Raw genomic sequence first — 23,253 nt, forward strand, 5'->3', positions numbered from 1 at the left:
CCAGGCCCACCCCCCCTGCAGCTGGCTGTGTGCTGGTGTCCCCATGCCACCGAGCTGGGCTCAGCCCCCAAGGGCAGCAGGACTCACGATGAATTCGCGGATGAGGCCATGGGCGTTCACGGGGGGACTCCACCAGCCCATCACCACACCCTCAGCTTCTTTCTTCAGGGACAGCTGGAGGTTGAGGGGAGCATCTGGTACTAGTGAGAGAAAGAGAAATATTACTGCCAGTCACAGTGGTGTGCCCAGAGCATGTGGGGAAAAGCAGCATCTCCCTGAAAAATTGGGACAAAGGGGTGGATGGCCCTTTCTCCCAGTCCAGTACAATTCTAGTTCTGGAGTGGCTGCCCAGGGAGGTGGTGGAGTCACCATCCCTGGGTGTGTTTAAAACAAGCCTGGATGTGGCACTGGGTGCCAGGGTTTAGTTGAGGTGTTGGGGCTGGGATGGATTTGATGATCTTGAAGCTCTCTTCCAACCTGGTGATTCTGTGAATTCTGTGAATTCCCAAGCCCATGGAAAGACCCTTTTTGTTCATAGCAGGGATATCTCTACTTTTTAGCCCAAACCTGCCAGGCTTTGGTGGGAGCAGCAGCTGTGCTTACATCCTTCGGGCGCCCGCAGCGTGATGAAGTCGTTGGTGTTGTAGACCCGGCTCAGACACTGCACCTGCACCTTCACCTGGTAGGTGCAGTCAGGCTTGAGGACTTTCAAAACGCTGTTGGTTTTGTTGCTGTGTGTCTCCAGGATCTTCCAGATGCTCTCTCCAACCATCCTAAGTGACAGAGCCACACACCTCCAGTCAGGATGGGCTTTTTTTAGCACAGAACATAAGAGGTTTGTCCCAAAAAATGGAACCATTTTAAAAGGCTGCTGCTCATTTTGGTAAAGCCACACCACCAATCTTGAAAAGATGCCACTGGGAAGCCTGAACTAACCAGGGCTTGGTGACTTGGCTTTTCTATAACTCTTGTGCTCAAATTTATTATCTTTGTTCTTGCTCTTAATGGTCCTACAAAGACAAGGCCCAAATGGAAAAAAATATGAATATAACAACTTTATTGTCTGAGTACATAATCAAGGAGGAAACCAATGCAGTTTGTCCCAAATGCCCTCTGGGTGTACCAATTTTGTGTCTCTTTTGCTACCAAATATTAGATTTTCCAAGCAGAGCTTGATTAAGGAGCTCTGAATGTTTCAGGCCTGAATCTGTGTGGTTCTCTGCAGTAAATACAGGCACACCTGTGCTCATGCTTGTCGTCTTTACCTGCCACAACAGCAGGGAAGGGATGATGTACCTGTAGTAGATGTTGTAGACACAGGAGGTGGAGGACATCCTTTTTGGCCGAGCCCATGTCAGGGTGACATCACCAGAGAAGTCAGCTGTCCACTGCAGGTTCTGGACCTTGTACACGATTGTGTCATCTGAGCAGAGAATGGGAAAAGTGAATTTACTGCAGGGAAACAAACCCCGTGCCCAGGAGAGAAACAGGAGTTTTGTTTGTAACACCGACAACAGGGGGGGTAGGAACAGCACTGACTGAAGGGGTGTCTGCACCATTTAAATGAGATGTGTGATTTGTCAGTGGAGAAGACTGGGCTCACAGAGGGCAGCCCAGAGCAGGGATTTACCCCTGGTCCTTAGTTCTACCCAAAAATGTCTTTATGCTGCACCAGGCAAGCATCCCCCTTCCCCTAAAGAGAGATAAAGTGTGGCTGTTGATGAAATACTGGGAATTTTGGAAGTGTGTGAATGCAAACTGCTCAGTGTCACCCTTCTCCTGGTGTGATCAGTCTGTGCTGTCCCTGTCACCACCCAGGGCCTTTCTTTGTGTGTTTTCCCTTATCACATCTTGGGTTCAGCAGCAGGACCCAAGCAAAGGCTGGTAATTCAAGTTTGGGGCTTGCCTTGACACAAGCTCTGTGGCTGAATCACTGCCTGACCTTCACAGAGGCATTTAGGGGCTGAAAGCACCGTGGAACCCAGCCCTGCCAGAGCTGGGGATGGGAGGTGCTGATCTGAAATGGCCAAAATCTGTGCCCTTGTCCCACCAGGCCATTCCCTGCTCTCTCTCTCCCCCTACGTGTTGGAGCCCAAATCCCACTGTTGTGGCTTGGCTCTGCTGGGGTGCTCAGCTTTGGTGCTGAACAGAAACCAAGCAGAGCAGAGGCAAATTGCTGCTGTTCTGCTTTCCCTATACAGCTGGAATTCAATCCAGCAGGCACGTGGGGCCATGGACAGCATGGCAAGACAATTTTTCCCAAGGGAAATGAGATGGCTTTCCCTTGGTGTAGCAGCTGAGTTGTGCAACTCAGCAGCTCCTTCCCCCTCCCCTGAACCTGCTAGCCTCTCCCAATCAATATTTAATTAAAGAACTAAACCTGATTGATGCCCAGCCCCCCCAGCAGTTCGGTGGGGGAGCAGCTGAAGCTCATGGCTGGCTGGAGGCAGTGATCAATCCCTGTTACCAGCCCAGGGCGGGCTCTGTCCCTCTGCCCCCACAGGGCCACCAAGGGCCAGTGTGGGACAGCCAGGGATGGCAGCAGGGCACGTGCCACGTCCCCCAGGGTCACCTTGCAAAGGAGGGCAGAGCAGGAGACTCTTGCTTCACCTGTGGGCTGTGTGAAATAGCCAACTTTGCTCCTATCCATCCTAAAATGTTTTTTTTCCCCCCTGTGTCTGAGGCTGCTGGAAGACAAATTGTCAGTGCAGAAGCTGCTGGGAAGTTTGTCCCAGCTGGTGATAAATAGGTGAGGAGGTAGCCTGGACAACTGAGCAGAGGCAGATAAATCAAGGATGTTGGGAGGGAAAGGTCACATATCCAGGAGAGCTGTGTGCTGACAGGGAGTGAGGGATGGCAGAGGGCTGCTGCTCACCTGTGCAGTTCCTCTCGTCACTGCTGTCTGAGCAGTCCAGGTACCCATCACAGCGCTCTGTCAGCAGGATGCAGGCCTCCCCATCCTCACACCTGAAACCACTGGGGCACGACAGGCTGCTCGGAGTAGCTGAAAGAGGCAGAACAGTTCAGGACTCGAGGCAGGGAAGTTCCCTCGGCAGCACTGGAATGTTTGCAGGTGGCTGCATGTCAGGGATGGAGCTCAGGCTGATGTGTCACACACTGGGGTGTCTCCTGGCTGCACCTGGAGCTCATCCCAAGAAAAACAACAACTGGATTTCTAATGGGAATAGCACCGCTTGGACTTTTTATATTTTTTAAATTTTTTTCTGTAAAGGATTTCTCTTTTCTGTAAAGAATTTTTCCTGCAGAGATTTCCCCAGCAATCAAAGCCTCCTGAGAGGCTTCCCTGCCCGCACAAGGAGCTTCCCAGGGGAAGGCTCCAGGTGTGCCCCTGTCCCTGCCCACACTCACGGCAGTTCCTCTCGTCGGTGCCGTCCTGGCAGTCCCTCACTCCATCACACCGCTTCCAGTTGGGAATGCACTTGTGCAGCTGCTGGCACTCGAACTCGAAGCGGCTGCAGCGCCCCGGGAGCGCCGGGGAGGTGGCTGTCACGTTGGGTCCTGCACAGAGAGACAGGCAGGAAAGCACCGAGGCACGGCCGGGCTGGCACCGCCACCGGGAGGGAGCAGCTGCTGTCCCCGGGTCCCTGATGACCCCGGGTCCCTGCCGTCTCCGGGTCCCTGCTGTCTCCAGGTCTCTGCTGTGCCCGGGTCCCTGCTGTCCCCGGGTCCCTGATGACCCCGGGTCCGTGCTGTGCCCGGGTCCCTGCCGTCCCCGGGTCCCTGCTGTGCCCATGTCCCTGATGTCCCCGGGTCCCTGATATCCCCGGGTCCCTGATGACCCCGGGTCCCTGCTGTCTCTGGGTCCCTGCTGTGCCCAGGTCCCTGCTGTGCCCAGGTCCCTGCTGTCCCCGGGTCTCTGCTGTCCTCGGGTCTCTGCTGTCTCCGGGTCCCTGCTGTGCCCGGGTCCCTGCCGTCCCCAGGTCTCTGCTGTGCCCAGGTCCCTGATGTCCCCGGGTCCCTGCTGTCCCCGGGTCCCTGCTGTGCCCAGGTCCCTGATGTCCCCGGGTCCCTGCTGTGCCCAGGTCCCTGCTGTGCCCGGGTCCCTGCTGTGCCCAGGTCCCTGCCGTCCCCAGGTCCCTGCTGTGCCCGCGTCCCTGCTGTGCCCGGGTCCCTGCTGTCCCCATGTCTCTGCTGTCCCCGGGTCCCTGCTGTGCCCATGTCCCTGCTGTCCCCGGGTCCCTGCTGTCCCCGGGTCCCTGCTGTGCCCAGGTCCCTGCTGTCCCCGGGTCCCTGCTGTCCCCGGGTCCCTGCTGTGCCCAGGTCCCTGCTGTCCCCGGGTCCCTGCTGTCCCCGGGTCCCTGCTGTGCCCAGGTCCCTGCTATGCCCGGGCCCCTGCTGTGCCCAGGTCCCTGCTGTGCCCGGGTCCCTGCTGTGCCCAGGTCCCTGCTGTGCCCGGGTCCCTGATGACCCCGGGTCCCTGCTGTCCCCGGGTCTCTGCTGTGCCCGGGTCCCTGCTGTGCCCGGGTCCCTGCTGTGCCCAGGTCTCTGCTGTCTCCGGGTCCCTGCTGTCCCCGGGTCCCTGCTGTCCCCGGGTCCCTGATGACCCCGGGTCCCTGCTGTGCCCAGGTCCCTGCTGTCTCCGGGTCCCTGCTGTGCCCGGGTCCCTGCTGTGCCCAGGTCCCTGCTGTCCCCGTGTCTCTGCTGTCCCCGGGTCTCTGCTGTGCCCAGGTCCCTGCTGTCCCCGGGTCCCTGATGACCCCGGGTCCCTGCTGTGCCCAGGTCCCTGCTGTCTCCGGGTCCCTGCTGTGCCCAGGTCCCTGCTGTCCCCAGGTCCCTGCTGTCCCCGGGTCTCTGCTGTCCCTGGGTCCCTGCTGTCCCCGGGTCTCTGCTGTGCCCAGGTCCCTGCTGTGCCCAGGTCCCGACTCCACTAGATGGCAATCTCCTTCCATCCAGCAGGTGGAGGGGATGACGCCTTAGCCATCCTCTCTCCTGACTGCAGAGGGCTGGAAAAGCCTCTGCTCTGCAGGGACTGTCCTGCTCTGGAGCACTGTCCCAGCTGGTGGCAGGAGGGTGACCCCAGCTCCAGAGGACATTTTACACCACGGCGTAAATTAACCCCGTAACCCGGCCAGGCTCTGAGAGGCCAGAATTCCTTGCAGATGCGATGTGGGAAAAGGGAAGGGGCGAGGGAGAGGAGAGCTTACTCAGGGTGGGACAGGCCTCTTCGTCAGAGCCGTCAGAGCAGTCCTTGTAGCCATCACAGACCCAGCTGTTCATGATGCAGGCGCCGCTGTTGCAGCGGAAATGGTTGGGCAGGCACGTCAGGGGGACCAGCGTGGTAATGGGATGAACTGGAGATCCTAAAAATACACCAGGGAGAGCTGGCCTGAGCTCCCCACTCCTGTGTAAGCTCCCTGCTGACCCAAGGGGAAGCAGGTGAGGCATCACAAACCCGGTGTTTTCGTCTGCATTGTGTCTGTAATCAAGATATCCAAAAACACCGAGTAAAAAGATGCATGAAAGTGCCCACTCAGCCCACTCGTGGGGCATTTTTGGAGCCACGGGGGCTGTGGGAAGGCAGAGTGATCCTTCAGCACACTCCAGTCCCCGTCATGTCCATGTCACAGGCTCAGCAGTGTGTCCTTACCCTCGCAGTCCTTCTCGTCAGACCAGTCCCCGCAGTCGTTCTCCTCGTCGCACTTCCAGCGGTTGGGGATGCAGTGCCCGTTCCCACACTGGAACTGGTAGTAGCGGGAGCAGTTCGGGGCTTCTGTTGGGTTTTCTGGCAAGGAGAGGAGAGTCCCGTGAGCCACAGGGTCACCTCAGCATCCCTCAGCACAGCTCAGAGGTGGGAGCACCTCAGAGAGCATCATCCTGAGCAGCACAAGCACGTCTCTTCCTCTTCGTCCCCAGCATTCCCATTCCTCCCAGCCCTCACTCTGTTACCAGCACTGCTTTGTCTGTGTTCTTTGTGGCCAGATACCACCCCTGATGTCAGAACCAGAGCAGAATCCACCAGAGCATGGCAGAAACGGAGGAGCAAACCCTGCAACTCCGAAATGAGGCTGCAGCTGCCTCGCCTGGCTGGGTACAGCTCCTACAGCGACCCAGGGAACAGTGGTAAATATTGGGTTTGGCTGCAAACTGCCTGTCTGCTCGGGGCTGGGAGTCTGTGCAGTAAATATGGTCACAGAGGAGTTAGTCGAGCACAAGATGTGCCAGGTTTTCTGCGTGCTTCACTTTACCTGCCTGCAGTAGGAGGGAAATGACACCGATCTCCAGGCAGGACAGGCTGTGATCTGCTACACTCACACATACACACGAGTGAGAACATGAGGAAGACACTACTCCGTGCTCCTGAAATCCACAGGAAGCTGGAGCAGCAGTGGCAGGAGACCCTGGGGGTGCTGCTCACCACAGTTTGCTTCGTCAGAGTAGTCTCCGCAGTCGTCCATCCCGTCACATTTCCACACCAGGCTGATGCACACACCATTCTGGCACTGGAAGCTGAACTGGTCACAGGTCCGGTGGAACTCGGGGTCCTGGGCTGCAGGAAGAGGTTTGGTGTAAAGATCAAGGCCTTCAGGAAATCTTGAGCAGGAAGGAGCACACTCAGGGGCAACCAGGGACTTCCAAGCAGGTCTAGAGCCACCTCTTAGGAGATCTGGCAGCTTCCTGATAGCCTGGCTGTCCCCAAGGCTCTGGCTTCATGCTGTGCCCACCCCTTCCTTGGCAGAGGTGCCCAGTGTGACACTTACAGCACCCAGCATAGCTGGCATCTTCGTCGGAGCCGTCGCGGCACTGGATGATGCCGTCGCACACCATGGAGTGGAACAAGCACTGCTGCCGGTTCTTGCACACGAAATCCATGTAGCGGGTGCACAGGGGCTCTGCAGGGATGGGGGGCAGGACAGGAGGACAGGGGTGGCACCTCTGCTGTCCTTGCAAACAGCAGTGTCACCCGCCGGGATCCGCGCTGGCCTGAGCGCAGTGGGTGGATTTTAGGGATTTACAGAGAGTTCCCCAGACAAACGGTTTGAGCCGTGTCCCTGCACAGGCTGCCCTCACCAAATCACCCCTCAGGGCGGGCACAGGAGGGGTTTGGTCACCTCCCTGGCAGTGTCCTCCCAGTCTGTGCCTTTTGCTGACCCGCTGGTTTCACAGGGGGCTCGTGACCACACTAAGGCTTTCCCATTATCTCACAGGGCTTTACTCCCAGTGGAGTACTCTCCCATTTCTGGCTTGGGCAGAGCAGAAATGCTGTCAGCCCTCAGAGCTGGGCCCAAGAGCTCCCCCTGAGCCCGGTACCCACCACAGTGCTGCTCGTCCGAGGCGTCGGAGCAGTCGTTGACGCCATCACAGTGTTTGCTGGTGGGGATGCAGGTGCCATTGGGGCACTGGAAGCCGTTGCACTTCTTCTCTGAAATGCAGAATTGGGTGGATGTCGTGCGTTTTTCAGGGTTTTGTTAAAGCTGAAGTTTTAATCAGATAAAAAAAGCCACGGTTGCTGTGATTGCTATTGGGGGGGGTGGGGGCTCTCCCCCTGAGTTTGCTGCTGGTTTAGCTCAGTGGGTGTGCAGAAATCCCTCCCAGCCGTGGCAGAGCCCCACACACACACAGGACACGTTACCACAGTTGGCAGGGTCCTCGTCAGAGCCGTCCTGGCAGTCGGCGTCGCCGTCACACGCCCAGCGCTGCGGGATGCAGTGGCCATTGTGGCACTGGAAGCTGGAGGCCTCACAGGTGTGATAAACTGCTGAAACCAAAGCAGGGGGACACCTGAGTGTGGGGTGTCACCGTGTCCCTGCTGAGCTGAGAGTATCAGGCCACACCACCACACTCTGCTCCTTCCCCTGCCCCAGGATCTCCCAGCAGGGCAGGTCCCAGCACAAGCAACCACCCCATGGAGCCCAGGCAGGAGAATTCCTTGAGTCCCGGTTTTCTGTGGTCTTTCCCTCTCCGTGCCATTCTTGCTCACAAGCCTGCTGTGCCTCAGGGATGGCTTTTGCAGGGTAGAGATCCCCCAAAGCTCTCCCCAAAGTCAGCAGCCTCTGTCCCTTTGATCTCAGTCCTTGGGGTGTGTGGGCAAGGGTGACAGCAGTGGCATTGTGCCAGAGATGGTGAGAAATGTCACCGAGATCAAGCGAGGCTTGGCAGAGCTGCAGAGTCCCCCGTGCAGGGCAGGACAGAGTCAGAGAGAGCTTTTAATTAAGGCAAACAAGGCTCTTCTATGTTGCCAAAGCAAACAAGATATACGATTCTCCCTGGGGGTTTTCCTTAGGCTCCTGTCAGGAAAATATCTGCCTGTGGGGTATCTGGGTTGCAGCCTGGTTTGTGTTGTCACTTTAGAGACAAATCCTACTCCTCAAGCAGGAGAGCACTCAGAGTTATTGAGAGAAGCAGTGTCCAACTTAATTAAATGGCATGATCCTGAGTTTTAGGTTAGAGAGTGACATGCACTTGCAGATATTTCTAAATAGTACAATCTGGCGGCAGTAATATTCTATTAGATATTCAGCATGAAATGTAATTATTTCAGATAAGAGCAATAATTGCAGCCCGGTGAAGTCAGACGGAATGTTCCTCAAATAATTGTGATCCTCTTAGATAATTCCAACTTGGGGCTTTACAAACCTGACACGTTTTTGAAGTAGGTTCCTCTCCTGTAGTAATTCCCTCTGGAGAAACTCAGAGATAAGTGATACCAATATAAATTAAACCTCCTTAGAAAGCCACACTCATGGAATACTAATGACCAGGATCAGCCCTGGGTGCTCCAGGCACAGCAAATGCCACGGGGGTGAGCAAAGAGGAGCTCAAAGACCTGAAAGGATCTGTGAAATCCTTGTGCCAGAGCCCCAGGACAGCAGCTGCTGCCACTCTCTGTCCCAAAGGCTCCAGGCTGCAGCCAGCATTCCCAGGGCTGTCCTGGTCCCTGCAGGTTTCCCACGGATCTCTGCCCCATGCCATGGAAAACACTGCTTTTATCTTAAAACATCCCATGTATGGCTTGATAAATACAACCTTGTGTCTTTCACTGACGGACTGGTGCTCTGCCTACCCTGAGAAGTTTCTTCTCGTGCAAACACTGAGGTTTTTGGTTTGGTTGATAGTTTTGCTTGATTGTTTCTAGTGGAAAAGGCCAATGCACTGATATCTGCTGTTTTTTTCTGATGAGAAAAAGGCTCTGTGTGGGTGTTAACCTCAGGAGGCTGCTGAGGAACATCACCGTGGTGATGAGGAGGGTGGAGTGGTGTGACTTTCCACTCCAAACACACAGTGAGGCTCACAGGACTTGCTGCACAAGAGGCACAAAGTAGGAACTGGGTTATTTCTGCCAGCCAGGCTACTTTAATACAAGTTGTAAGTAAAACCAAGAGTGGGTCTTCTATGTGGGACTCCCTGCTTAGGTCACCCTCTTTAGGTTTTGGAGCCCATGGAGCAATGAGGCTGCCAGAGGAGGACTAAAACTGCCAAACTAAACTTCCCAAACTAAACCAGCCTCTTCTTCAGATCAACTAACTCTGGAGAAGCTGCAAAGAGCGTGCCTGTTTTCTGCACCTAATTAATGGCAAGGAAACAAGAGTGAAAGCTGTGAAATGTTGCCAGTGCCCACCAGCCTGATTGCTGCCTCCCTGCAACACGGGAGCTCTTTTTGCAGGAGAGCCCTTTGGCTGCTCAGCAGCCACAAAGCCACTTCCCATTCCCCAGAGCTTTGCCTGTGGGTGCAGTCTTGCAGGTAAAAAGCAAAGCTGGGTCACTGTGTGAGCATCTCAGAGCTGCCAGCAAATTCCCAGTGAACCTGGGGGAAACAAATCCTTGGATTTGGAGCACCACATCACCCTAAGGTGCTCTAACAAGCAAGGAAAGTGAGGCACAAGACACTGGCTGTCGTCTCCCAGGCTGGAAGTAAAAAGTAGGAGCAGCAGGAGGTTCTTGACCAACAGCAGAGCACTCACCAGTGCAGTTTGCTTCGTCAGACCAGTCCCTGCAGTCGTTATCCCCGTCACACATCCAGGACAGACGGATGCACATCCCTGAGCTGCAGCTGAACTCATCGTTCCTGCACTGGTGAGCTTCTGCAAACAAAATATTTGGCTTCAGGTCACAGGAATACCCAGAGGAGCAGAGCAGGAAAGCTGGATAATAATGGCACAGAAGTCTCCCAGCTGGAACACGGCAAGGGTGAGGGCAAGGACCAGCACACGGCCTCACTCTCTTCTCCTGTCCCTCACTTCCCAGTACACGATAGTCCTGCCCCTAATTCCCAAATCCCCTGTAAATACTGGTCCTGCCCCCCATTTCCCAGTCCCCAGTAAACGAGGAGGAGACAGCCTGGGTAAACAGGGGGATCTTCCCCTACATCACCCCTGAGCAGAGGAGGAGCAGCTCTGAGCAGCACAGAGAGTGCTGGAGAGCAGCTGCCCAGCCGTGCCCAGGGGAGGAGGTCTGAGTGTGGGCACTCACCACAGTGACTTTCGTCGCTGTTGTCCCCACAGTCGTCCTCCAGGTCACATTTGTAGGACAGGGGGATGCAGGTCCCCGAGCCCTGGCAGCGGAACTGGGTCTCGGTGTCGCACACGGTGGTTGCTGATGGAGAGAGGAAGAAGAGGAGGAGGAGGAGGAGGAGAAGGTGGTGAATAGAAAATGGTTTCTGCTGCCTGAGGGTGTGAACTGAGTGCAGGGAAGTGGAGGGACAGGGACAGAATCCTGCCAGTCCAACCTGAATTCCTGCTCTTGTATTTTAATGCCATTTTTAGGCACTCCACGTAGAGCAGAGTGCACAGGGGTCAGTTTTCTGTCTGGGGATCAGGACTCAAACTCCTGATGTCCACTCCCAAGGCAGGGAGCAAGAAGCCAAGGCTGTAGAGCTGTCTGCTTCCCACAAAGGGGACTGAAACCTCAGCTGCTGGGATGAGACAGGGCGGCCAAAGCAGGGGAGAAGCTGGCCATGAGTGTTGCTATCCAAGGCAGCATCTCTGTGCCAAGCTGGTGACCTCTCTCCAAGGAATGGAGAGGTTTTCCCACACCTGGAGCCACTGAACTCAAACTTGGACTCTGCTGACTGGTACCTCAACTTTGTCAGGGAAATAAGTTCCTCACTGGTACAAAATGTGCATCAACAGCCTCTTTCCTGGTCCTTCAGTGATTCCTAACTTCAAACCTGTCCTTTTTCCACAGAGCACTAATCCAAACCCTTCAGGCTGTGCAAAGCTGTGGAACATCTGCCCCTCCTGCACACACTGGCAGCTCCTAACTTTGCTCAAAAAGGTGACCTTCATCTTTAATGTGTGAACTTGATTTATTATCTCAACAAGAGGGCCGTGTCAGCACTGTCTGCTCTCTTTTCCTCATTGGCTGTGCCCTCAATTAGCTTCAGAAGACAATTAGTGTGAGACAGTTGGCATCAGCCTCACCAAACTTCACACACTGACACTTCATCTGGTCAAGGGGACTGGGACAAAACCCATCCAATTTGCATTGGGAATTTACCAAAGAGCTGAGTTACACCCCCAGAGAGCCTCTTGCTCTTCCTGACTGAAAAAGGAGTGTGGAGCAGTGTGACATTCACATTCTCTGGACAGACAGACATCATTCTGTCCCTCAGGATTGCACAGAGAGAAGAGGAGAAAACAATCTTTATCTCTGCTCCTTGGTTTTGCCCATGTGGAGTGTGGTGTGGAGATTGTTCACCTGCAGTGATGGCTGGGTTGGATCCTGGTGAAGTTGTTTGGGGTCAGTGACCAATGGGACCCAGCTGTGGCTGGGACTCTCAGCAGAGTCACGAGTTTGAGTTAGTTAGGTAAGTAAGAAATAAATATATAGAGTAAGAATAAAATAGCATCTCTTTAAATAGTATATTAATGGAATATAGTATAGTTTTAATGAAGCTATCCTTCAGCCTTCCGATCTGGAGCCAGACATCAGCATTTCTTCCCTGAGCCGGGGTTCTCTGCATTTCACTATAGAGCATCAGCTCAGCTGAGGTGCCACCACAGCAGACACCTGAACCTGGCCTGGCCAGCGCCACCAGGGCATGACACTCACGGCAGTTCCTCTCGTCGCTCATGTCCCCGCAGTCGTTGTCGTTGTCACACTGCCAGATGCTGTTGATGCAGTTCCCATTGGAGCACCTGTACTGGTTGGGCAGGCACGTGTTCTCTGGGGCAGGAGGGACAACAGAAACAAGCTGGCATGAGGCTTTGCTTCCAGAAATGGCTGCTCTCCTCCCCAACAGAGCACAGGTCACGCCGACCTCTTGTGACGGCAGAAGCCACCTGAGCACTGAGCAGCAGCAAGAGCCAGGCAGGACCTTACCTTCCTTTCTGCAGGTGTTGTTCTTCATGGCGTAGCCGCGGGGACAGTCACACCTGAGCTCCCCGCTGGGCAGCACGGAGCTGGCCACCCCCTCGGGACACTTGCAGCTGCGGCCGTTGTTGGACCTGGGCAGGCAGAGCAGGCTGCAGGGCTTGGTGATGCAGGCGTTCTGCCCTGGAGCAGGGCAGGAGGAAGGGAACAGTGTCAGGGCAGAGGCACAGGAATCCCAGTGTCACCTGCCAGCCCAGGACAGAGGCACAGGGATCCCAGTGTCACCTGCCAGCCCAGGACAGAGGCACAGGAATCCCAGTGTCACCTGCCAGCCCAGGACAGAGGCACAGGAATCCCAGTGTCACCTGCCAGCCCGGGACAGAGGCACAGGAATCCCAGTGTCACCTGCCAGCCCAGGACAGAGGCACAGGAATCCCAGTGTCACCTGCTACCCCAAAACAGAGGCACAGGAGTCCCAGTGTCACCTGCCAGCCCAGGACAGAGGCACAGGAGTCCAGTGTCACCTGCCAGCCCAGGACAGAGGCACAGGAGTCCAGTGTCACCTGCATTGGGTTCAGACCCCCTCAGGAGCCAGCTCTGCAGGGCTGAGTGCTGAGGTCACCCCTAGGAATGGCCACAGCCATCTGCAGGGAGTTTGAGGGCCTTTAAGGTGGAAAGATTGGCCTTTAAGGGACACAACTCATCTGAGTGGCTTTGGAGGTCTACCAAAGGATCTCAGTCACACCCCCAGAGTGCCTCTTGTCCCTCCAGTCTCCTGCAGAGACTGGTAGGGCCCCTCAGTGGTCTGATACCCATCTGAAAATGGGTATAAACAGCCCACGGGGGTCAGCACTGCCTTGTCACAACGCAGACAGATGATTAATGGAGGACAAAGTTGGTGCAGCCCTGAAATCCTGCAGTTTTTTGGTCTATACAACACTTAGATGGAAAAGCCAGGATCTGTGACATAAACCGTGAGATGCCACCACAGCCGAGTGCCCTACGAGCTCTCTCCCTGGGGAGCATCTTTCCTGGCAGCCAAAAGCAGAATATACCCCTCATGAAACTCATTCCTGAAAGCCTCAAGCCCTGCAGGAATAGATATGCAGGAAATGCAAGCCAGGATGGCCCTGTGAGCTGGGAACCTGTTGGAAATGGGGGATGAACAATTTCCAAATCCCAGGGAGGATATCTGCATGATTACCTGTTGTCTTTCCTCTGTAAAAGATTTTCATATCCATGATCCCATTCAGTCGTCCAACCAAGATCTCCATCCTGGAGCCGCTGGTTTTGGATGCTCTGAAAATACTCAGCTGTGACCAGTCGTTCCAGTAGATTTCATTCTGAAACACAGGCTTGGCTCTTAGTGTGAGGAGAGGCACCACCAGGGCCGTGCTCATCAGTGCTACCTGCACTAATCACCCTAGATACTGGATGTGGGGGGACATGGAGAGTGAAGACTGTCCCCAGTCCAAGGGGGAGAGGAAGAGGAAGGCCTGAGGTGGGATTTGAGCAGGAAGGAGAGTGACAGAGTGATCTGCTGAGGGGCAAACATTGCAGTGCAGCTGCTTGGGAATGTTGGTCCTGGACTTGACTGCACTTGCCTGCTCGTTGCAGGGATTTGTGGGAATGTTTCAGGGAAGCAGACAGAGAGACAAAGTGTCATGCCTGCTCCAAATCACATCCCCATCCTTCAAATTCAGCGTGCTCCCTGCTCCTCCAGCACCAGCCTCAGAGCCTGCACGCTAAAAATGACAATGTGGAAAACAAACCTTAAATACAGCAATGGCATAGGGGTGAGGGAGGCTGTCCAGGATCACAGATCTCTGCATCCCATTGAAATCCACCCTCTCGATCCTGTCCATGTAGGCTTCAGTCCAGTAGATCCAGTGGTCATCCACGGAAATGCCGTTTGGCCACCGCACGCCCTCCGAGACGATGCACCCGGCCAGCGACCCGTCCATGTCACTTCTGTAGATGCCAGCCCTGGAGTCCCCCCAGTCTGTCCAGAACATCAACCTGGCAGCAGGCAGAGAGGTTACTCCAAATCCACACAGCAGCTCATCAAAAGGATCCAGGTTAGGAGAGGCAGAGGTTGGAATGTTTCACATTCCGCGTCTCTTGCTCCACATGCCTTTGAACAGGGATCTCTGCAATTCTAATGAACACCACCAGCAGATTTATGAGCAGCACAGAGGCTTTTGAGCTGCAAGCTCTGTGGTGGGAGTGCAGCTGCAGGTTACCTCGCCATGAACTGCTTTGGTTTGTCAGAGCTTACATTCGCAGCCGAGGCCAAACCCCAGAAAGATATAACTCGAATGTGGCTCCTGAATTCGAGCACAGCTCAGTTTCTCACGCATCACTGCAGCTTTCCCCACTGACCAGACCAGTTTTACAGGCAGGAAAAGTTATTTACTAATTGATATGTATGGGTAGGAAGGAATTAACAGTTGGTGATCTGTGCTCTGAGGGAGCTGGTGCCTTAGTTGGGGATGCAGTGGTGACAGTGGGCTCCACAGGGCAGGACTGTGCTGCGCCTGTCCCCAGTTTCTCCTCACCAAGCTGTCCTCCCTGAGGAGGATGTGCTGAAGGAGCAGCAGTTTCCTTGGGAATAGCAGGGAAATACTTGTGATGTTTCCTTTCTTACCCATCTTGGGGAACCAGAGCCAGGGCTCTGGGTCGCTCCAGTATCGAGGAGTTGAGGACGGTGAGTCTCAGGTCTCCATCTGGATTGGCAACCTAGACCCAAAACCAAAGGCAGGACAGGTGTGTTGGCTACTGGCACTGCTTGAAATGACACAAAATCTGTGGCAGGCAATTATTGCTTCTTAATAAAATATCCACTGCCACTGGTGAGCAGAGCTGTACCTCGATTTTGGGAATCCCAGCATTGACCCAGTAGAGCAGCTGGCTGAGAGGTTCAAAAGCCAAAGCTTCCACTGTCTCCAGCCCAGTGCTTATGATTATTTCCTGCCCAGAGCTGCCGTTGAGACAGAGACGCTGGGAAAAAAATAAAAATAATCAGAATAAAAGACGAGGAACTGCCTGAAGCCTGAAGGCCAGGTGACAGACAGCTCGGAGGGGAGGAGTACCAGGACAAATATTTGCATTTCAGGGTGTGGATGCAACACCCGGGTGGCAAGGAGGTGATGCCTCCCAGCTCCCTGCTCACCTGGATTATGTCCAGAGTGACATCAGCCCAGTACAGGCAGTTGTGCTCGTAGTCAAAATCCAGAGCCACAGCCCCCCTGAGCCCGGCCAGGGGCAGCTCCTCGCTGACGCCCGAGGCGAGGTCGTAGCGGTGGATGGAGTAGCGGGTGGCGTAGAGAATGAACTCGTTCTCCTCTGCAATAACAGTGCCTTATTTAGTGGCCGTTTTTGGCTACTCCAGGGGCAAAATAAAGAAAATAGCAGGTGATTTTCACCCGTGGTTTTAGCACCTCGGGGAGGCAAAGAGCCTTTGTCTCAGTGGGATTAGGTTAATGGGAATGTGGTAATAGCCTCACACGGGGCCGGGCACACACTGTGGGCATTGTGTGGTCCAAGAGAAGGAGGAGGAGGTGGAGGTGGAGGAGGCTCAGAACCTGCCCTGACCCCTTTCTTCCCACTTTAGTGCTGCCAGTGAGGAACAAAATATTGATCTCCTCTTCCTCAAAAAAACCCCAACCTTAAAAAGAGTGGGAGTGATGCAACTCTGCAAGTCCTCAGGGACACTGGCCCCCAGGAAATATCCCAGAGTGGGTTTTGTTTCCAAATGGAGCCGAATCCAGGTAATGGGATCCTGGTCCAGGACAAAGTCTCCCGGGCATTATCCCAGCACCGGTCAAGTCCAATAATGCTATTAATGAATAGAGCTAATGTCAGTAACTCTGGCTGTGCATCCCTAATGAGATTATAGGGAGATATGAAACAGATCCTGTACATGAAAGTGTTACCATGGAGCGAGCCAGCACGGATCCCAGACGATCTCTGGGAACACGGCACTTCAAAGGCCGGCCCGGTGGGGACAGCAGGTTTACTTTGCAATCAGCAGGGCCCTTCTCAGCATGCCCAACACAGCACTCCAAATAGCTCAAGAGGACTCAGAGGAGTGAATAACGTGTCAGGAGTAAAGCTGAGTGCAGAGCTGGCAGGAGTCCCAGCGCAGGGGATGCCTCCCCGTGCTGTTCCGCACCTGGAATATCTTTGGCGCGCTGAAAAATTTTAGGGCAGTGCAGGGGAACCTGCTGCTGGTGGGTCTGGCTGCTCTGCTCAGCTCCCCAGCCCTTCCACGAGCTCCTTCCCTGCCTGAGGCTCTGGAGCTGCAGCAAGCAGCAATGCTGATCACGCAGCTCATGAAGGCAGATTAAATTAAAGCTCTAATGAGCAGAATGCAAATAACTCTGGCAGCACAGGGACATGGGGCTGCTACAGTGCCTTGTACGCTCCACAGGAGAAAATAAGGATGGAGGGGGTGAATTCTGGCAGGCACAGGTGTGAGGGATGAAGGCCTGCCCTGGTCTGGCCCCAAAGGGCCATCGTTCAGCTGCACGTGGTGGCTGTCTCAGAGAGGAACCTTCGCAAGGGGACCTTCCCTAGGATGGGGGTGTCTTTGATGTAATTCCTGGCTTTCTGGTCGGGTTCAAGCCAGCTACAGCAAGGACGTGACCAGGATGAAGGGATTCCTGCCTCCAGCCTGCCCCTGAGGGCTTCAGAGGGCTCTGCACTGTGGGCAGACACTGCTTCTGAGCAGGACCCTCAGAAACTCTGGCCACAGGACAGGAGAGGGCGATTTGTAACCCACCCAGGCTCCTGTGTCACAGGTTTTGTCTGAGAGCCCTCTGGGACTCTGTGCCTGGTCCCTCAGGCACCAGCCAAAGGTTTTATGAATGGAGCCCTTGTGCCCAGAGCAGATCCTGCACACACTCACCCGCCAGCGGGCACGGCACCAGCTCCCCCTCCAGCCGCGACTCGATGTCTCCACCCGTGCAAGTGTCCCCAGAGATCTTTCTGTAGCTGCAACACACAGAGACAGGCAGTTTATTCCATGGAAAAAACTGTGAACAAACCACCCCGTGCAGCCAGAATAAGCTGTGGTGTTTAATTGCCATGTATGTCCTAACATGCCGTTTGTTTGCTGCCACTTTTGTGGGTTTTGTCGTTGTTTGGGGCTTTTTTAATCACCAGTAAGAGACGTTCCAGCACTTGGAATATCAGGTTGCCCTCCCAAGCACAGCACATACCCTCGAGTCTTCCTGTAGGTTGAGCCAACAGGGCAAGGGACTGGTGGGTCATAGGGTTTCCCAGCAAACTCAGGGTCAGGGACACAAACTTCTAAGGATAAGTCATCGCTCAGCTTGAAGCCAAAATCACTGCAAGGAGAAGAAAGACGTAGGGACGGACAGGGAAAAAGCAAAAAATGTAGCCATGCTATACCATGAGTCTATTTTTGCACAGAATTTTTAAGAACCCAAAGTGACCATTCATTCATTATCAGTATTTAGCTGCACAGAACATCTCCGAGCCAGACAGGATGTTTCAAGAACACTTTGCAAATCAGCTTTGCCAGTGGCTGGGCAGGCTGGGGAAGGTGAGGCAGCGAAGCAGAGCTGAGCCAGTGTGCTCTGCAAAGCTGGCTGCAAGCCCCAGTCCTGCTGCTTAGCTGGCTCGGGTCACTGCTCTGTCTCTTGGCTGGTCCTGCTGGTAAAATGGGAGTTACAGTGCGGCTGTTCTTTGGAAAACTCTGTGGGAGAGAGAGGTTTTGTCAGTGGGATTTTGTAGGGAGCCCAGGGCTGAATTCTGAGGCAGCCCTGCACTCAGTCTGCTTGTGGTGAGCCAGGCTTGGTCTCAGCATCAGACAGGAGCAGCCTGGTGTGAGCTCCACTGAAAGCCCAGTCCCTGGAAAGCAGTTTCCTTTCTAACCCCAAACCTTTGCATCAGGTTGCCAGAGCGCGTTTCCTGATCCTGAAAGCAGTGTCAGGATTGTGGGAATTGCAGTCAAAGGGCAATAGCAGGGCCAGCTGCACCCCTGTGGCTACAGAATCACAAGGATTTTTAGTGGATCTCTGTCTGTGATGGGAAATTACCCATTATCGTTTAGAAGGTGATGGATTAACAATACTTCCCTCTTCCTTGGAACCTTTCAGAGGCTCCCAAAAGGCTCTAAAGACATTAATTAAGTCTCAGGCCCTGTTATTAATGAAAGGATGTTTTCAGTCTGTTTAGTTTCCTCTCTGCTATAAAATGAAGCAGCGACATTCCGAGCTACGTAAATTGGATGTTTGTTCACTCGGAGCGATTGGTCACAGATACTTATCTTGGATTTACAATCCAGACTAGAAGAAATTAATGGGTATTTTACCATTCAAAGTCCTCCCTCGTACAAGAGCAGTTGGAGACCATGACAGGCCTGTCAAAATCTTCCCCATTGAAGCAGGTCGCATGAGGAGTCCTCCTTTTGAAAACAGTTTTATGCCCCAGCAAACATTCATTGCCTCGCTCGTCCGAGGGTGACCACAGCTTGTAGTCGTTCTCTGTGCAAGGGACTCCTGAGAGGAGAAGCAAGGTTGGGGTCCTGAAAGGTGCAGCATTTGCAGCACCCCAGGTTTAAAGACAGAGAGAGATGCTGATGTCCCTGGGTACCCAGGAGTGACAGGCGTGCTGGCATCCAGCCCCACACCACAGGAATGTCTCTGTCCCAGGCAACCATTGAAAGAACGAAAGGACACAGCCTTAAAGGTGTGCCAGGGGAAGTTTAGGTTGGACATCAGGGAAAAATTCTTCACTGAAAGAGGGATTGGGCACTGGAATTACCAGCCCAGGGAGGTGGTGGAGTCACCATCCCTGGAGGTGTTTAAAACAAGACTGGACGTGGCACTCAGTGCCATGGTTTAGGTGGTAAGGATATGGAGGGTCTTTTCCAGCCAAAGGTCTTTTCCAACCTAGTTCATTCTGTGATTCTGTGATTCCCTCCCCTCTCCACCCTCCCCTGGCACAAAACTTCCCCCAAAGTGCAAGGCCCCAGCCCTGTCCCACAGGGAAAGGCAGGCAAGGAGCACTCCCTCTGGGAGTGTGCGGCGGCACGCAGTGACAGGAGGGAACAGGCAGCTCCGTGGCAGTGACAGGGAATCTGAATGAAGTCGTTCTGGTTACCAAACAGATCCGCTCCCAACAAAACGTCAAGGGAATCGGTGATAAATTTTAGTCAAGCAAATTCCTCTGCTGGGTTTAACTGTGCTTTGATTAAAATGCTGCCTCGCAATCAAAGCTGAAATGGGTTATAAAACATTCATAGGCACAAGCCTTCAGAAGGAATTTTTTTTTTCCCCTTTCCTTTTCAACAAATTCCTCAGTGAGGAGGGAAGGAGTACAGGGAGAGCACAGGGCACACGAGTGCCTTCAGCAGCTGTGTCCACGTGGGCATGAGACACGTGGGACAGGGCACGAGAAGAGATGCCCTCTCTCCTACCTGCAGGGCCACCCCACAGATGGCTCTGCCACCCATCCCCTTACCCAGCACGTCAGTGGTGTTGATCTGCAGGATCAGCCAGCTGTGGCCATTCTCCTTGTAGGAGCCAAAGATGGTGAATATGGTGCTCTTCTCGCCAGGCTCGGTCAGGAGGCCATACACAAACACCGGCTTCTCGGAGAATGTGAACACTTTCCAGGTTTCCCCTTCGTTTGTGCTGTACCTGCACAAAAAAGGAGATTGGGAGAGATGCCAGGGGCACGTCCTGCCTGCTGCAGGGCACTCTCTGCCATCCCAAGCCCAAGCAGCAGAGGCAGTCCCTGTGCCCTGACACTCACTTGAGCTGGTCGGTCTCGGTGCCTTGGGCGATGGCCACCAGAATTCCACCGTGGTCACCCCAGGTGTAGTAGTGGGGTCCAGACAGTGCCTGGAAGAGAGACAGTGCTGAGGGGTGATCAGAGCTGTGCTGAATGAAGGGAAATGGCTTTGTCAGAAACTCTGCCTGAGCCAAGCTTCAGCCTTGGCCAAATCAAGTATCTGGAGACACCAGAGATTCCAGCCTTTATGGGACACCACCTGCAGATGGGAACAGTCAGCCCATTTCCCCTAAGAGATGTGTGTAAAAGCTGCCCTGAGCCCTGGACTCTGCTCCTCCTGTGCTCTGTGCAGGGAAAGAATCAGTGGAAGAAGCGCCATGACACAAATCCAGAGTCCATCACTCCTCCTCTCATTTGTCACCTCTGTGAGGCTTTCCTGACACCCAGCAGTGCCTTGTGGCCATTCCAGGACTAAAGAGAAGTTGGCCCTCAGGCTGTGGAAGGTCTTGTAAATGTTCTGAGAGAAGTGGGGCATGCAGAAACAAGCCCTGGAGACAATTCATCCATGGCAAGAAGCTTGGATCTCATGCTCACCTACACCTCCAGCACACAATCAGATTTGTTTTCCCATCCAGGGAGCCCAGAGCACCTCAGGATGAAAACAGGGAGCATGTCCATGCCAGACCCTGCTCACAGGACGTTCTTACACAGGGCACTGAATGCATTGTTCCTTTCTTCTCTGGGCTGTGAAATTACCCCAGTGCTCTGCAGAGCAGCGAGCCTCCCAGCCTGCTGCTGGCCAAAGCTGAGCAGGAGGAGTTTGTGGTACTGCTTTTCAGCTCCACTGCTGGGTCACTCTGCACCTCTGCTCATGATACAAAGACCAGTAGCTTTGGATCAACACTTGCTCAGAATGTTTTAACTGCACTCCAAGGCAAACCTGTAGGGCTTGACACCTGAAAGTCTCTGGTTTTGGATACCCTGCCCCATCTGTCAGCTCCTGCCTGGCTGCAGGGTCCCCACGGCTGCTCTCCAGCTGGGTTTTGGAGCCAGGAGCAGCCTCTGAACCACCTTTGGCATCAGCCAGACCTGTGGCATGTCCCCAGCCCCACTGCAGCTGCCCAGACCTCACCCTGACCGCGCAGCACTCGCAGGGGGAGAAGGAGGCTGCTCAGTTCCCAGGAATAAATAGCTTGCAGATGTTGGAATACCACATTACACTGGCTGCAGAGTGCACAGGCACACCACAAACACTGCCACAGACCAGAACATCCACTCAGTAAACAGCAGCAAACTCCCCATAAACCGAGGGCAGCATCCCACTTCTCTGGAAGAAGCCAGAGCCTCTCCAAACACTCTCACACACAAAGTCCTGGCTGTCAGTCCCATCTAAAAGACACCAAATGCCCCGTGCTGAGGAAAATCCTGCCAGGTGTAAAGAAAAAACAGAGGAGGGAGCTCTCCTGAATCCACCATCTACACCAGAGGTTCATCTCCAACCAACCCACGCCTGGTGCTACATCTAAAAACCTTTTTCCCGCGTTTTAAGGTATTGAGCACCTTCCAGCTCTTGGATTCATATGAAATCACCTTTAATGTAGCTCATCTAAACTGCTGCCAAAATTCTTCCTGTTTCCCCACCACGATGGCTGATCTGGCAGGTGTAAGAGCAGCCTTACCTCTCTCCACCTTGCTCCAGCACTGCTCGAGACATAAACATTGGTTTTCCTTGCCATGTTCTTGCCAACAGAGCCTGGGAGAATGGGAGAAATCATCCTTCTTGAGGAATGCAAAGTGATTGCTTAAAAGGAAGCCAGACACCTCCAAACTATTTTTATCTGTGATTGCGGAGACGATTTTTCACACTATAAATTAATCCCTTCAAAAGCAAATATTTCAAGGACTATTACAAGTTTTAAAAGCAGATGGGGGAAAAACCCATGGCTACAAACATGATTAAACAAAATGTGTGCGTTCTTCAGTAACAGAGCGAGACAAACAGGAATTTCTGAATCTTCAAGAAGCCCTTCACAACGATCAGGAGAGAGGATCAGAAGAGAGCAGGTTTCTCACATCTCTGTGCTGCAGTGAAATGTTCATTCTGTAATTACTGTGTGGGGACTGCAGCAGAGAAAGGACAGCAAAATGCACCATTTAATTGCATTTTATAACCTGCTTGTACAAACCAAATACTGCCTGGCAACAACACCCCCCAAGGCAAGGGAAAAGCAGTACCAGTGGCAATGATCAGTCCTGGCGCTGACTCCTTGGAGAGAATGGGCATCCTGCGCAGCTGGAAGTTCAGCAGCTGGCTCAAGCGCTGGGCCAGGTGGAGAGAACAGCCCTGGGACAACTGGGAAAGCAGAACAGTGGATTAACATCCATCCCTCATCCTGTCTAGTCCAGCCCTCTCTGCTTGAAAGGCCAGGAGGGACTCCCTCATGGTGGCATTGCTGCTCTAACCTCTTTTTGTAGAGTGAAAACACCTCCAAGATCACCAAGCCCATCACTAATAAACCACATCCCCAAATGCCACTTTTGGGGGTCTTCTCCCTGTCCCACCCCGCCGTGGTACCTGGCAGTCGATGTGCTCCGCGTAACGGGTCTGTGTGGGGGGCTGGAGCAGCTCCCAGGTGCCGCCCTTGTCGAAGGTGATGACGGAGCGCATGTTCTCCTCGCTGAAGGAGCCGTTGATCAGCGTGGCGATGTAGACGCCCCGCACGCCTTCCACGCGGTGGAAATCCGCGAAGGGCTCGTTGGCAAAGTACCTGCGGGGTCGGCGGAATGGAAATTGAACCCCTTCCCCCGTCAGTCTGGGGGAGTGGGGGATTGGCAGGCAAAGGTAACGCCTTGATCCGGCACAGCCAAAAATCGCGGATTTTGGTCGATGTTCTCATTTGTGATGGGGTGAGTCCTGTCCTACCTGACCAAGGTGTCGCTGCCAGCTCCCCCTGGGCTGTAGTAGAGCACATTTTCTAGAGACAGGGAGAACTTCAGGCCCTCAGCCTCCGAGATGTAGAGGTTGGTGCGGTTGTTGTCGTGGCTGACACACACAAACACCTGGTCCTCCGAGGCATCAGCGATGTAATATTCCTTTGGGACACAAAGAACAGGCTTCATGTGTGTGTGTGCACACAGGGAGGGTTTACACATGGGCTGGTTTGGATTTCCTCTTAGCTTGCTTTCACCTTTTTGTATCTTTTCCACTCAGCAGGTGGA

General features: G+C 54.0%; 1 protein-coding gene across 2 annotated transcripts in view; it reads right to left on the bottom strand.

Annotated features, from left to right (window-relative positions):
* The window catches only part of SORL1 (sortilin related receptor 1), a 49,834-nt gene that overhangs the window by 12,682 nt on the left and 13,899 nt on the right, over positions 1 to 23,253 (bottom strand). The window contains exons 8-36 of one of the 2 annotated variants that reach the window (XM_068172255.1): positions 22,958 to 23,127; positions 22,610 to 22,802; positions 22,270 to 22,387; positions 21,714 to 21,787; positions 20,056 to 20,144; positions 19,762 to 19,940; positions 18,611 to 18,797; positions 17,493 to 17,621; positions 17,180 to 17,265; positions 15,443 to 15,615; positions 15,139 to 15,270; positions 14,918 to 15,009; positions 14,043 to 14,289; positions 13,475 to 13,613; positions 12,280 to 12,453; positions 12,010 to 12,123; positions 10,429 to 10,551; positions 9,921 to 10,040; positions 7,592 to 7,714; positions 7,274 to 7,381; positions 6,720 to 6,851; positions 6,377 to 6,508; positions 5,609 to 5,743; positions 5,166 to 5,321; positions 3,370 to 3,519; positions 2,876 to 3,004; positions 1,297 to 1,423; positions 604 to 773; positions 88 to 200 (exon numbers count right to left, since the gene is read on the bottom strand). In XM_068172255.1, coding sequence (XP_068028356.1) covers positions 88 to 200; positions 604 to 773; positions 1,297 to 1,423; positions 2,876 to 3,004; positions 3,370 to 3,519; positions 5,166 to 5,321; positions 5,609 to 5,743; positions 6,377 to 6,508; positions 6,720 to 6,851; positions 7,274 to 7,381; positions 7,592 to 7,714; positions 9,921 to 10,040; positions 10,429 to 10,551; positions 12,010 to 12,123; positions 12,280 to 12,453; positions 13,475 to 13,613; positions 14,043 to 14,289; positions 14,918 to 15,009; positions 15,139 to 15,270; positions 15,443 to 15,615; positions 17,180 to 17,265; positions 17,493 to 17,621; positions 18,611 to 18,797; positions 19,762 to 19,940; positions 20,056 to 20,144; positions 21,714 to 21,787; positions 22,270 to 22,387; positions 22,610 to 22,802; positions 22,958 to 23,127 — 4,014 coding nt within the window. Of the gene's footprint in view, positions 1 to 87; positions 201 to 603; positions 774 to 1,296; positions 1,424 to 2,875; positions 3,005 to 3,369; positions 3,520 to 5,165; positions 5,322 to 5,608; positions 5,744 to 6,376; positions 6,509 to 6,719; positions 6,852 to 7,273; positions 7,382 to 7,591; positions 7,718 to 9,920; positions 10,041 to 10,428; positions 10,552 to 12,009; positions 12,124 to 12,279; positions 12,454 to 13,474; positions 13,614 to 14,042; positions 14,290 to 14,917; positions 15,010 to 15,138; positions 15,271 to 15,442; positions 15,616 to 17,179; positions 17,266 to 17,492; positions 17,622 to 18,610; positions 18,798 to 19,761; positions 19,941 to 20,055; positions 20,145 to 21,713; positions 21,788 to 22,269; positions 22,388 to 22,609; positions 22,803 to 22,957; positions 23,128 to 23,253 lie in introns of both variants that reach the window. The other variant, XM_068172254.1, reaches the window with a different exon arrangement.

Source organism: Anomalospiza imberbis, chromosome 24 (assembly GCF_031753505.1).
Source record: "Anomalospiza imberbis isolate Cuckoo-Finch-1a 21T00152 chromosome 24, ASM3175350v1, whole genome shotgun sequence".
In the NCBI taxonomy this organism is placed as follows: domain Eukaryota; kingdom Metazoa; phylum Chordata; class Aves; order Passeriformes; family Viduidae; genus Anomalospiza; species Anomalospiza imberbis.